The sequence below is a fragment of the Camelina sativa genome, chromosome 14, assembly GCF_000633955.1.
Source record: "Camelina sativa cultivar DH55 chromosome 14, Cs, whole genome shotgun sequence".
Classification (NCBI taxonomy): domain Eukaryota; kingdom Viridiplantae; phylum Streptophyta; class Magnoliopsida; order Brassicales; family Brassicaceae; genus Camelina; species Camelina sativa.
The window spans coordinates 8228318-8242049 of NC_025698.1; the positions used below are offsets into that span (position 1 = coordinate 8228318).

Consider the following 13732-nt stretch of genomic DNA (forward strand, 5'->3'; position numbering starts at 1 on the left):
TCATTGGATGTTTCCATGTTTGGTCCACATTTAGTAATAAAACCTTGACCACATCTCTCCAACTGAGTTTGGCTATTACACTATTACCCCCAATACTACAAACAAACCACTTCCAATACCAAAATTTTATGATATTATTGTGGGAATGTGGATGCAACATGGTCCAATAGGAGGGGTGATTTGGTAAAATATGGCCGCCGTGGTATCTTCTTCTTGACAACTACGACTACTAGTAATGCTGCGTCTTTCGTATTTTTCCCATTACAGACTGTTACGCCAAGGAAACAATAAAAAGGTGAAAGGTGTCTCTCTGAAGCAAGCTCTCTCTCTCTCTCTCTCTCTTTTTTTTTCTCCACACATTATATATCTACAGTATCTTCTTCTTACATAAAGAGAGACTCTGTGTGTGTGTGTTTCAGGGCATGGTGAGAGAGAGAAGAGATAAAAGCAAACTTCTTTCTTCGATTTGGGAATATTTAAAGATTGCATTTTTCAGCAAACACCATTGTAGTAACAAGTATTCATACATAACAACACTGTTAAAAAAAAACCTTTACTAAAGTTTGAAGATTGATCGGAAGAAAATCGAATTTTGATCAATGCTGGATCGGCTAATTTGTCGTAAGTTCTTCTGACTTTTTTGAGTAGCTCAAAGTTTCTTGCTTTTGATTATTTTTAGCATAATTCTGGGATGGATTTGATTTTTTAGAGTTAGAATTTTGGGAATTCTGTTTTGTCGGATGAGTCAAGTTTGGATTTTTTGGAATTTGTCTTTTCGAATTTTTAGTGTTGGGGGTGGTCAGATCTGGGAAGTGATCGGTTATACTATTAGTTATGGAGCTGCGTTGTATCTAAACTATCTATAATTGTTGCATTGATTTCTAATACGTTTTTTTTTTTCTTTTTCTAAAGCTTTTATTGTTACATTTATTTACTTACCAATCTCGTGAGATTGATTGACCAAGTTTGTTGATTAAACAATCAATTCGACTCTTTTGTTTCCTCAGGTAACGCTTCACACATTTTGCTCTAAGAAAGAGTCTTTTCACTTGTGCGAGATATGAAGGCGGATACTGTTCTTGACTATGCTGTGTTTGAGCTTTCTCCCAAACATTCACGGTGAGTTTGTTTTTGTCCTGTACAAATATGGTAAACGGTTTGTAGGTTTTGGTCTCATGAGTTTGGTTCATATCTATGTTTCAGATGTGAACTGTTTGTATGGAGTAATGAAGAAAACGAGAAACTGGCTTCAGGATTGATACAACCATTTCTCAATCATTTGAGAGTTCTTGAATCACAAGCTTCGCAGAGAACAGAATCCTCTATTAGACTGGATTTTGAAAAAAGCGAAAATGGCCTAAAATCTTGGTTCACAAAAAGAACACTCGAAAGGTTGGTTTCAAAAAGAATTCATTTTTTCTTTTGTTATGAGTTAGCTCCTAACGATCTGTGGCCTTTTTTTATATTGTTCATTTCCAGATTTGTTCAGTATGTTAGTAGTCCAGAATTGTTGGAAAGAGTCAATACATTTGATTTGGAGATGTCACAGTTGGAAGCAGCTCGGACATTATATTCTCAAGGTATGCTTTATTTCTCATTAGCTCAATCAAATTCAAAGCTTACGTCCAAACTTGATCCTATTTTTTTTTTTTCTCCTATTCTTTTTCAGAAGATGGAGGCGTAGCAGATGCGACAAAGTAAGTAAATGTCTCTGCTGTTACATTGGATCAAATTGCGTGTTTAAAACTGTTTTGTTCATTGCTTTTTCTTTGTCTATGTATAGGAAGGAGCTCTCAAGAGCTATAGATTTGAGACTCGAGGCAATTAAAAAGGACTTAACCACCGCGATTACTCATGCGTCAGCTAATGGTTTCGACCCTCAAACTGTTTCTGATCTCCAACATTTTGCTGATAGATTTGGCGCACATCGTTTAGAGTAAGCTAGTTTTTTCTTGGTGCTTCATCTTCTTGCAATTATTATCTCTCGATTTTGATTTGAGTATCTTTCTTTTATCAGTGAAGCATGCGGCAAATATATTTCACTATCGCAAAGAAGACCAGACCTGATCACCAAGAACTTGAATACTAATACACAAACATCAGTCAATGAAACACATATCAGTACCCATCAAAGTACTAAGAGCAGCACAAAGGATGAAGAGGAGAAAAACGATGAGAGTTTGGAAGAATCTTCTACGGTTAAGACCATTCATCATACAAGGAGACTTAGCGTACAAGATAGGATTAACCTCTTTGAGAGCAAACAAAAGGAAATCTCAAACTCTACGGGAAACAAACCGGTAGTTGTTGCGAAATCCACAGAATTGAAGAGACTTTCCTCTGATGTCTCATCAGCATTCCCTGAGAAGTCTGTTTTGAGAAGATGGAGTATTGTTAGTGACATGAGCTTTGATTTTACAATGGATAATAAGAAGTCTGACTGTGGTAGCACCGAAGAAGGTCTTTTGAGTACACCTTCGTCCATTCCTGATTCCACATTCCCCAAGGAGTCTGAAGAGAACAGTACAAAGGAAGAAGATGATGTGCGTTCAAGTAAATCTGGTGATTTTCAAAACCAGACTGATAGGCCAGGGAACGTCATGACTGATAGCAATTCCATGCAGAGTGAAGAGGAAAACTATGCATCCAAATCACAGAATGTGGCACAGTCATCAGTCATGTTTCCTTATCGACACTCGCGTTCTCGGTCGGCTCATGTTGCAGGTGGTATTGATATCAAAAGTGATGAACGTCAATCGAAAGGCAGGAAGAAAGAGCTGTTTCCATCAGATAGGCAACCAGCCTTAAAAACCTCTACAAAACCAGTTTCTGCAGGTTAGTTTTAGCAGAAGAGTATAAAGAATTGATAGAGAAATTTACCAAACAGAGTTCTGAATTTAAAAGATCTTGAAAATCATATTAAGGTCTTTTGAATACTAAAACTGAAAGCTATTATTTGTGATTCTTAATGATTCTGCAGGATCTGATGAACAGAGACAAAAATCATGTGGTGTTGAGGATGATCTTGAGGTTAGTCTTGTAAATGCAGAATCAGCTGGGAAAAGTTACAATAATAGAGTTCGTGCGACATCTGTGGATCAAACACAGAGGACAAGAATGTCTAGAGAAAGCCTTCCAGGATTTAATGATGAGTTGCAAATAAAGGCTGGTGACGATAAAGACCACGGTAATGTTGTAATGCGGCGGAACTTATCTGAGTTAAGATTCTCAGATGACTCTAAAGGAAAGTTGTATGAAGAGTATATGACGAAAAGGGATGCAAAACTAAGAGAAGAGTGGAGTTCAAAAGAAACTAAGTTGAAGTCAATGCAAGAAGCTCTTGACCGAAGTAGAACTGAGATGAAGGCTAAGTTTTCTACTGCTTCCGTAAAGAGGCAGGATTCGATATCAAGTACCCGCCAACGTGCAGAGAAGTTCAGATCTTTTAATTCTCGGACGAGTACAAAAAAGTGTCAGGTATCAAATCATTTAGTTTCTCTTTGATGATGATGATGATAGCAAAATTTTGTCTAATTCTTTTGCAACTTGATTGAGTAGTTACTTTTAATATTTCACAGCATCCTATAAGCTCATTACAGAGTGAAGAAGAAAATGAAAAAGAGAAACCAGTCAGTGGACAGCCCACTGGAAAAAGTGCTTCTAGGAGCTCCCAAGTAAGAAAGGCTCCATCACCAAACCGAAGCTCGAGAGTCTCGAAACCGTCAGGTAAAGTTTCAAACACAAACATTAATACTTCCGGGAGAGGGAGAAAAACAGCAGACATAAACCTGGTTGCACAATCTTCTCTCCCTAAATTCTCTGATCTTAAAAAGGAAAACACAAAACCATCTTCTTTAGCTGGTAGAAATACTACTACTACTACCATGATGCGAACACAGGTGAGAAGTAGTAATAAGAAGACTTCAAAGGAAGATATACCGTCTCCTGTTGTGCCACGAAGACCACGATCACTAAGGAAAAGCTTCTCTGCAAACATAGAATTCACAGAGTTGACAACTCTGTATTCTGATGATATCATGAACAATGAGAGGAATCAGAAGCAGAACACAGAAGACAATGAGGATGTATCAGAGAATTTTAAAGTTGAAGAACTTGATGACCTTGAATCCGAAGCAGAAGAAGAAGAAAAAGAAGTTTTGGATAATGCTGTCAAAGAAGAAGAAGAAGAAGCTAGAGAAATGGAAACTCTAGTAGTTGAGGATATTGGTGATGAAACGCCTTCACTTACTGAAATAGTTGAGAACTCATCAGAGGATGAAAATTTCACTACACTGAGATCAGTTTCTCATGTAAACTTACCTGCGAATACTCTACCGTCATCAACATTGCAGCATAATGTTGCCTCGTTATTGGATTCACCTAGTGAGAGTCCCCTTTCGTGGAGCTCAAACTTGCAACACGCGTTCTCTTATCCACACGAGCACTCGGATGTTGATGCTTCAGTGGATGATTCTCCCATGGGAAGTCCAGCTTCTTGGAGTTCAAGAATGAGGAAGAAATGGGGATCAACAGCTCAGAGTCCTGTTCTTGTTCCTAACTCTACGGAAGGATTTAACGAAAGGGATCAAACGTTTTCTCAAGTTTGGGAAGAAAACTCGTGCTGCGGATAGTCTAATGGATTGGGTTTCCGTAACAACATCTGAAGGAGACGATGACTTTGCTTACCGATCATCGGATGAGTTAAGAAAATCAAGAATGGCATCTTCTCAGAGTCAGTTTTCTGAGGATGAACAAGGTAACATCTATTTATATCTCATTTCTTTACGTAAAATGGTGTTATGAAAAGTCCTATGATCTTCAGCTTTGTGTTTTGTGTTTCGTGTTTCATAGCTTTAAACAATTTGATTCAGCCGCATCATCATCAAGGGAGCTTTAAAGTGAAAGATGGTGAATTTAAGCGATCATTCTTCTCACTTTCTACATTCCGTAGCAAAGGAAACGACTCGAAGCCAAGATAGCAGAAGACCAGAACCGAACTCTCTATGTTTTCCTTTACAACAGCACAAGTACAAAGTTTGCAGTGTTGAAAGTTAAATACTTGATTCGATTTTTAAATCTAAAAGAGATCAACATTATTTTGATACTTATGAACTTCAAATTAAATATACATATATCAGAGCTAAATGGCATTGTTCTGCATTACACATTGCTAACTGTAATGATCACACCCTATACAGTATACTATTCTGAGCACGATCTTTGGAAGTGATCATGATGATTGTGACCATTGTTGTGACGAAGAATAAAGAATTCTAAATAAGATCTAAGAACACGTTTATAGACCCAATATAAAATAAGATTAAGTTAAATCAAAGTACACAGGAAGAGAAACAAGTGAAGACGAGCAAAAACGTAAATCGTAGTTAAGTAAGGAAAAAAACACAAACCACAAACCCACAGGCCACAGCTACATGATAACATTATAACAAGAACATAAAGTTAGAAGAAAAGAAAAAGATACAGTAAAGAAGACGTTACATAACAAAAAGAAAAGGAAAGAAAAGAAAAAAACTCTTCACTCAAATAAATGCTCCAAGGAAGAACTCACTGGTAGTACATGAGCTGCTGAGCGTTCTGGAAACCACCATCATACATTCCTTGGCTTGAACCAGTGGCTCCCATTGCAGCATGCTTAAGAGCATGTTGTCCATGCGGGTGATGCATCAGCGGATTCATTCCCACCATCTTGCTCATCGCTAGTTGCCTCTCATAAGCCAAAAGATCGCTGGCTGAGAATCCCGGGATTGGTGCAGGAGCTGGCGGAGGAAGCGGGTTTGAAGCTGTTCCTGCTGGAGTTGGCTTGCTTCCCCAAGAACACTAGGAACAACAACAAAAAGGAAGATGTTTAGCATTCCCAAACCGAAAGAATGGTGAATCCCACCTAAAGAAAAACAATTTAATTTTAGCAAGTTTTTACCTTCATTTGCCTGCCACCGAGGTAGGAATGTGTATTTCCCATCTGAATAGCGAGGGCTGCCTCTGCATGAGTAGAGTATCTCACAAATCCGAAACCTTTATCTCTTTGAACACGGACTTCCTCAATGACCCCAGCACCAAGGGAATGAAAGTGGCGGTGAAGATCAACCTGGGAAACCTGAAAAAATCCAACGATGATATATTTGTTTGATCCAAGAAATAATAACGGTGTTGATGAAGGTTGTAATAAGTCAATAGTATATGTATCACCACAATGTTTTGTATTTTTACCTCTGGAGCAAGATTGCCGACGTAAACAGTTGTGTACTGACCATTGTTCTCAGGAGCTTCACCATTACTAGAATCTTTACCATCCTCTGCAAAAACAAATAAGCCAATATATAAATATCAACGTGTAAGAATTAAGACCATTTTGAGGCTTCTCTCTGTTTCCATTTGATTCTCTATCTAATGAGTGGTAGTAGTTAAAACATACCAGAGACACCACTGGTTAGTTCCACGACACTTTTGGAATCAGAGCTCTGTTTCTCCTCACCAGAAGTGGCTCCCTTTGTCGCCCAGTTGCAACGTATCTGCCTGGTTCCAAGCCATTTCCCTGAAAATCAGATGAGAAATATTCCAGTTAGCCAAAAGGGCAAATGACAAAGTATGAACACTAACTATCAAGGCGATAAAAAGTAGCAATACTGACCACCAATTTCATCTATTGCAGTCTGGGCCTCCTGCACAAGGAAACAAGAATGGCAGCAATCAATAAAATGGCCAAGGTAAAGGACAATGCATACAAACGGACTTGAGAGTTAGACAATCAAATACCTGTTGGTTACGGAACGAAACAAATCCAAAACCTCGTGAACGTCCAGTTTTCTGATCCCACATAACTCTTGCATCCCTACATACAACAACAATGTTAGAAGATTTCACGCACATCTTGTACTTCCATGCTCATATGGCATCAGCAGTATACAGCAAAGAAACTTACGAGCAAGTCGGATAGACAGAGAAGCAATTAAACAGCATTGCATCAGTAACCTCAGGACTCAAATCCCCAACAAATATATTGAAGTGACCTGCACATGAGCATCACAGAAGTGCGTTATTCCACCAATAGAATACCCAAAATCCTGTTTTAGAAAGAAAATTAAGCATAAGAATATGAACTGACTTGATGTATCCTCCCTCTGGCCACTGGCATAAGCCCAGTTAACCTTGATAGGTTGCCCAAACCTGCACATTACATTAACCAATGTAAACTAATCCAAACTTAAGGAAATTCAGAGTATCTTATTCATGCTAAATTAACCAAAGGCTATAACCAAGTACGTTAACTTACAAATGCCTTCCATTGAGAGAAAGGATTGCAAGACCAGCCGATCTTCGATCAAAGTAGTGGACAAACCCATAAGAAGACTGCTCAAAATCAAAACATTAGCGATAATCCAAGGAAAAACTTTCTTAATAAGAGATATAAGGATACATTTTTAAGACTATAACTATAATAGTTCTAAGAGTGCAAGATAACACTAACCTTGTCTTTTCTAATTAGTTTACAGCTTTCTACAGGACCAGTGCTAGCAAAAACCTCTTGAAGCAGAGGTTCCGTCACCTGAATATGGATGTTTCCAACGTACCTGCAATTTCTCAAAGAAGACAAACTAAAAATCTCAACAGGAAACAGAACCAAGAAACAAAACCAAACCAAAAATTAAAAGCGGTATGTCTCCTAGTTCCACAATTTCAATTTTAAAAAATCACCAATAAAGGCTTAATAACAAAGGATAACCTTTTCAAGAAATGGTGTCAAATACAAACATATTTAATGAAAAACTTTCTCAACTGCATAATTGTAAGTTTGTAACAATATATGTGTTTATATATAACTACAATGCACTATTGTTTCCCCTGACTAATTTTAAGGCTTTAAGACTGTAAACTAGAGCTCACTACTGAGATTATAATAAGCGGAAAGACACAAAAACATACATAAAAGTGAACAAAAATACTATGAAAAAGAAAAAAAGAAAAAAGAAACCTAACACTCACACACTGCGGCAAGAACTTGGATCAAAACCAGGGGGAAGATTTCCACTTGGGATTGGTTCTATCTGCAAAAAGGAAGAAAAAAGAAAAAGGAAACGAAAGAAAATGAAAAGAAAGAAACAAAAGGGAAAAACTTTACTTCCTAACGTCTCAGAGACTAAGCCAATATAACGAATCAGTATCATCTCAAAGGTTTGTCATGGAGTTGGTGAACCAAAATCAAATAATAAGACAAACACTTTAAAATAAACTTAACTAAGACTACAACAACAATGTCTATTAGAGATAATCTCATAAATTTCACTACTTTGTTATCGTTTGACCCAGTCAGATGAAACAAAAACAAGAGGAACAAACATCTCCAATCAAAATAAAACCATAGATAGGAGAGTTTCTAATCCTGGTCCTTATACGAACAAAAAAAAACAAAAAGGAGAACAACAAGTGAAACCGAGTTTGGAAAAAGCCCTAGAAACCCAAATCGAGCAATGAAATGGAAGAAGAAACAAACAAACAGAGAAAAAGAGAGAGCAAACCGGAGGAGCGGCGAGGAGACCAGGATGGTAGAGAGACTGTTGTTGCTGCATAACAGCTTGTTGAATCATAACTTGTTGCTGCTGCTGCTGCTTCAACCTCTGCATTTTCTCTCCCGGAAAAAAAGAAAAAAAAAAAGAAAAAAACTACTGTGTGTTCTGTCTTTTAGGGTTCGAAAAAGTGTTTTCGGTGTTCGAGAAAAATTTATGACAAATAAAAAGAAAAAGAAAAAAAAGTCTCTTGATACTTGATAGAAAGCGAAGGAAGCAATCGAGTGGCTCTTACGAATTTATTGGATTTACTTATTTATTTTTTTGAGTGTTCGAAAAAGCGTTTTAGGCGTCTGCCGCTATAGCGCCATCTAAACAATAGTTTTAAACGCTTAAAATTATAATATTATTATTTTAATATATTTAAACATTTTTAATTGTATAAATTTAAAATTTATAAAATTTATTTCTATAAACATAATTATAAATGTTTAATATATTATTTAAAATGAATTGAAATAATGTTTTTGTCTATTATTTTGTTTTTGATTTAATATTTTTATTATTTTTATATATATTTTGTATAATTATGCATATAATATTAAATATATATTTATTATATTCGCCTAAACCACCTAAAATCGTCTAGATTGTGAACATTCATTTTTTGAACATCGATTTTTTGAACATCGATTTTTTGACGCATGGATTCGATAAGCTAAATATAATGTCACAGACCTGTTTAAATAATTTTTTAAAAAAAAATTAAAGAAAAACACAACAGCCAATGAACTGCTACCACGTTATTAGTTATGGACTTATGGCTCAGCCCAAATCACTGTCTCAAATCAGACACGCCTTCAATGAACTTTAAACCTGACACGTAATTGCAACAGACATCCCCGTATTTAATGAAATCTTGAGATACACCCTATCAACTTAATAATTTAACGATTAAACCGTTTAATTAACTAAATTGATTTTTCAGATTCCTCATCTACAATCCAGTTCTTGATTAGAAAGATGATGATGATCTTTCATTGTAAAATTGATTCATAATGTTTGTTTTCACTACCATCAGTACTAATTATATTTTTTTTTTTTAAAGAAAAAATCGTTTAATTCACGTATCAGCTAAAAAATGTTTGGTGGAAATTAGAGTAGACACAAAATATTGAAGGAGATAACGAACCAGTTTGGTCCTAAACCATTTGGTTACTTAACTGACACTTGGCTTGTTTGGTCCTTAAACCCTTTTGTTACGTTAGTGACACTTCTTGGGTTCCACTCACTTCACTTGTCAGGGAGTCAGAGCGAATCTAACCCTAAAATCGGGATTCCGCTTTCAGTCTTCGATCAAGTCTTGTTCTTCATCCATCGGTTACGCAATGTCTGAAGAATTGAGTTCAAACCCTAATTCTCCCGGTTCGAATTCCTCTAGTTGTAAACCTCAACTGTAATTGCAACGCCAGGGGCTTTTGCTCGTGTTCTTGATTCAAGTCACTGATAATCTATCTAAGAGTGTACTTAAAGAGGGTGAGAGTGTTGACGAGATGACTCTGTGTCAGGATAAGAGTGTTTATTTGAGATTATTTTAGTATATATTAAGGAAGTCGAGACTATTGGAGGGACTTATGCTTCATTGTGGTTTGTGAAGCAGAGGTGATAAACTCTGTTGGCTACTAACTACATATGAGTTTCTTAGATGCTGATTTACATTCTAGAAAGTATCCATCCAGATTTCGATATTAGGGTTCTTGTTTTGTAATGGTGGATAGTTTAGAGTTACAAACTCTATCAGTCCCTCTGTTCTATTTAAATGCAGTGTAGTAGTAGTCTTTGATATTTCTGGTTTTGTAACTGAACTTCCTATGTATGTCGTTATCTAAATTTACCATTGCGTTTATAAATATTCAAGTTAGATTATGATTACATACTTTAGTACAAAACAAAAATCAATTCAAATAAGTCAAGAGGATCGAAACGTTAATCTAGAAGCTCAGTTCCTAATAAAAACATTTAACAAATATTACGTACTATAGCCTTAGATCGAGATCTTTCGCGTTTTGGTCTTCTTCAATGTCCATAGTAACATCTTTATCACCATCTGACTTGGGATGGGCCATGGTTTGAGCAACAGCATTGTTCGTTCTTTGTGACGACTGTGCTGGCTCTAGTGGTTGACCGGCTACAGTCTCTGGCTTGGGAGGATAACGATGATGATCACCCGCGTTTTGGTTAACTTGGTATGGGGCTCTAGCTACAGCTCTGTAATAGAAAAAAAATTGTAAACTACGCAGCTTTTGAGGATAATGGAACATTCATGTTCCAAAAAGTATATGATAAAGTCAAAATACCTGTCTTTCCGTTTAGCAAAGAATCGATGAAGCGAGGCTCTACGTGCTATACGGTCCCCGATCTGATTTTGTTCTTGCTGCTTCTGTTGCTCCATTGTAGGGTGACTATGATCAGTATCAGCAGTATTTGTAGGCTCATTAAGATCAGGAAGAACCATACTGCTTTTGTTGTCGTTGTTGTTTTCGACATGGATTTGTGTCTGAATGTTACTTTTGCTGTTGTTGCTGTTTTCGACATTGATTTGTGTCTGACTGTTGTTAATCTCAGTCACAGGCTTGGCTTGTTTAGCGACGTCCATTATCACTTTAGCTTTGTCTGCAGGGAACTCATTGTATACTATAACTTTCCCTCCGAAGAATATGGTCAGCTGAGAACTTTCTGGCTGTGATTCACTGTAAACCAAAAACCAGATATCAGAACAAGACCATTTAAAACCGGGGTTAACTAGGTTTCCTTTTCCTAGTCCCCAAACAAAAACAAAATCCAAGGATTAAAAGAGAGACCTGAGGTCAGCATCTTTGACTTTGCATCCAGAAGAGTTAGAGGGTGCGCCTTTGAAATGGTCTGCCTTCTGCAACGCATTTTGTTTCCCTGAATAATACAAGAGGGTATAAACTTTGGTGAACAATTTAATAGTCCAGCTTTACTAGAATCAAACGAATTATTTCCCTTTTTTTTTTTTTGCAAAATTAACTATGTTTTTGGCGTTATAACATGTCGTATGGGATTTTTATGAACCGTATAAAATTCAATCAATATCTATCACACCTAATTTCTCTATTTTGTTATGTACTTGTCTTAGGGATCATTTATTTCCGATTCTAATGAACTGGCTTAGAACTCTGACTTACAACTGAAGAAACAAAACAAACAAAAAATAGTAAATCTGGCAAAACCAAAAAAAAAAAACAGAACTAAATTAAAAGTGGCGGCCATGAGAGAGGAAGAGATAAAGTACCAGGTGGATCGGATTTTCCGGTAAACCCTAGACCGGAAGAAGGTTTTTGGAACAAACCAAGATCTATGTTACCGAAGCTACCCTTCTCCTTCAAGTAACGGCTGAGCAAACTACATCTCCGGGTAAAATCTGATTTCTCCGGCGCTTGTGCCTTAACATTTTCATTTCTTGACGACATGTTGTACATGAGAAGCAAATATTCTCCAGACTTTTTTATTTTTGTATGTATTGTTTATCTTTTCTTTTCGTTTTTTTTTGTGGGGTGCGTAGAGGATGTGTCGAGCTAAGCTCATATATGTTTTATATATAAAACTCATTCGACCAATAAGTTTAATAGCCTCATGTGACTTTAATAGCCTCCCATAAATTAATGGGGAAAAAAAGAAGAAGGAATTTTCTATTATTAAAGTTTTATTTCGATATACTTTTACCAAAATCTAATTAATATAAAATACTACAACACAACTTTTTTTTTTAATTATGGTATTCAAGCCATTGGAGTATATTATGGTAATGAAGCCATTAGATTATAGTATTAACATATTTAGTAATATTCCATCAAACGACAACAATTTTCACTAAATATAACTATATCAATCTCGTGTGAAAGAAGGGAATTTTTTGGTTAATTATTTATGATAAGAAAATTAATTTCACTATGCAAGTAATTTATATATTTGCTGAGAGTTGGTATAACAAATTTATTGCCCTGTCTTATCATAAAACATATGTTCACCTTTATTTTTCTTGTTTTGGTACTGTTTGATTTGTTTATCATCGACGGTCAGATTTTGTAAAAAAAAATTGAACTTCAAAAAAAAGATTTCGTTAGAATTCCCACGCACGTTTTCCTTACGATTAAATAAAATATAATAAAGAATTCAGAACCGACGGTAACCGTTATTAAACGGCGTTACTTACTATACCTTAAATTCCTAAAAAGCCTGAATACTCCTCGTAATTTACAAGAGCCCTCTTACACAAGAACTCGTACTAATTCAATACGGTGGCATCATCGTAATAAAAAGCACTGTTTATGACCTTTTCAGACATTAGACAATTTCGACGTTACTCACGTTTGTTAAGAAACTTAAACGGCAATACAAATTGAATTAAGTCTGTGGACCAGATGTGTGGGATCCCACCATCCATCGGACCGAACATCCCCTAAGAAGTTTCGTGTTGTCTGTCTGAAAAAATAAAAATCAAAGCGTACCCATCCATCATCCGACATAAGTGTTTTAAACACGTGTTTTAATAGAAGAGACCGTTAAGATTGTGACACGTATCGCAATCTTACAGGCGCACTCGCAACAGTTTTGTGTGATTCGCGTTTTTCCCACTTTCCCTATAAGAAAAGAAAATATGAAAAGAAAAAGAAAGGACAAAAATCAATCTTTTAGAGATCACCTAATAAGTTTGGTCAAAATATAATACTACTAGTAATCCTGATAAAATCAATTGGCCGAACTGCCCCTTTCACGGACGCAACAATCATCATTACTTACGTTGGTTGCTTCAATACTACGAGTTGTTCCAACAACAACAACAAAAAACGTGTTCAGGAAAATGATACTACTAGAAAAAGTTTAGATGTGACTAAATTTATTATTATTATGTGTTGTTGCTGTTGATTGGACTCAAACGAAGTCGGATTGTGGATCAAACCAAGCGATCCGCTAATCGAACCAATAATTATTGAACCGGTTTGGACCAAACCGTTTGGTGTAACTCGTTATCCATACTCCACTACTAGTTGAGATGCGCAGGCCAAGTGGCTGGTGTGTTTTGGGGGGAAAAAAACGTTTGGAATTAAAATTGGGTAAAGATTGGGTCCTTTTGAAAGTGACATATATTCTTGGTAACAATAATTAAAAAAAAAAAAAAAAAAAAA

At 36.2% G+C, this 13732-nt stretch overlaps 3 protein-coding genes across 3 annotated transcripts; 1 reads left to right on the forward strand and 2 right to left on the reverse strand.

The window, feature by feature from the left end:
* LOC104740430 (protein phosphatase 1 regulatory subunit 12A) lies at positions 284-5145 on the forward strand. The gene is given in 12 exon segments (XM_010461020.2): positions 284-302; positions 420-621; positions 1008-1119; positions 1204-1392; positions 1480-1580; positions 1670-1697; positions 1784-1936; positions 2018-2835; positions 2981-3477; positions 3579-4562; positions 4564-4756; positions 4852-5145. Coding segments are annotated over 10 exon segments (3150 nt in total). The 5' UTR covers positions 284-302; positions 420-621; positions 1008-1060; the 3' UTR covers positions 4980-5145.
* On the reverse strand, positions 5304-8761 carry LOC104740431 (oligouridylate-binding protein 1B). The gene is made up of 12 exons (XM_010461022.2): positions 8535-8761; positions 8002-8063; positions 7487-7589; positions 7292-7368; positions 7124-7185; positions 6941-7028; positions 6775-6850; positions 6650-6680; positions 6434-6553; positions 6229-6314; positions 5939-6115; positions 5304-5838 (listed from the first exon to the last, which is right to left on the reverse strand). The coding sequence occupies exons 1-12, from the start codon at positions 8637-8639 to the stop codon at positions 5566-5568; spliced, it is 1260 nt and encodes a 419-aa protein (XP_010459324.1). The 5' UTR covers positions 8640-8761; the 3' UTR covers positions 5304-5565.
* LOC104740432 (protein TIFY 11A) lies at positions 10397-12046 on the reverse strand (the record flags this gene model as incomplete). Its single annotated transcript, XM_010461023.2, is given in 4 exon segments — positions 10397-10790; positions 10880-11272; positions 11384-11471; positions 11839-12046. Coding segments are annotated over 4 exon segments (900 nt in total). The 3' UTR covers positions 10397-10558.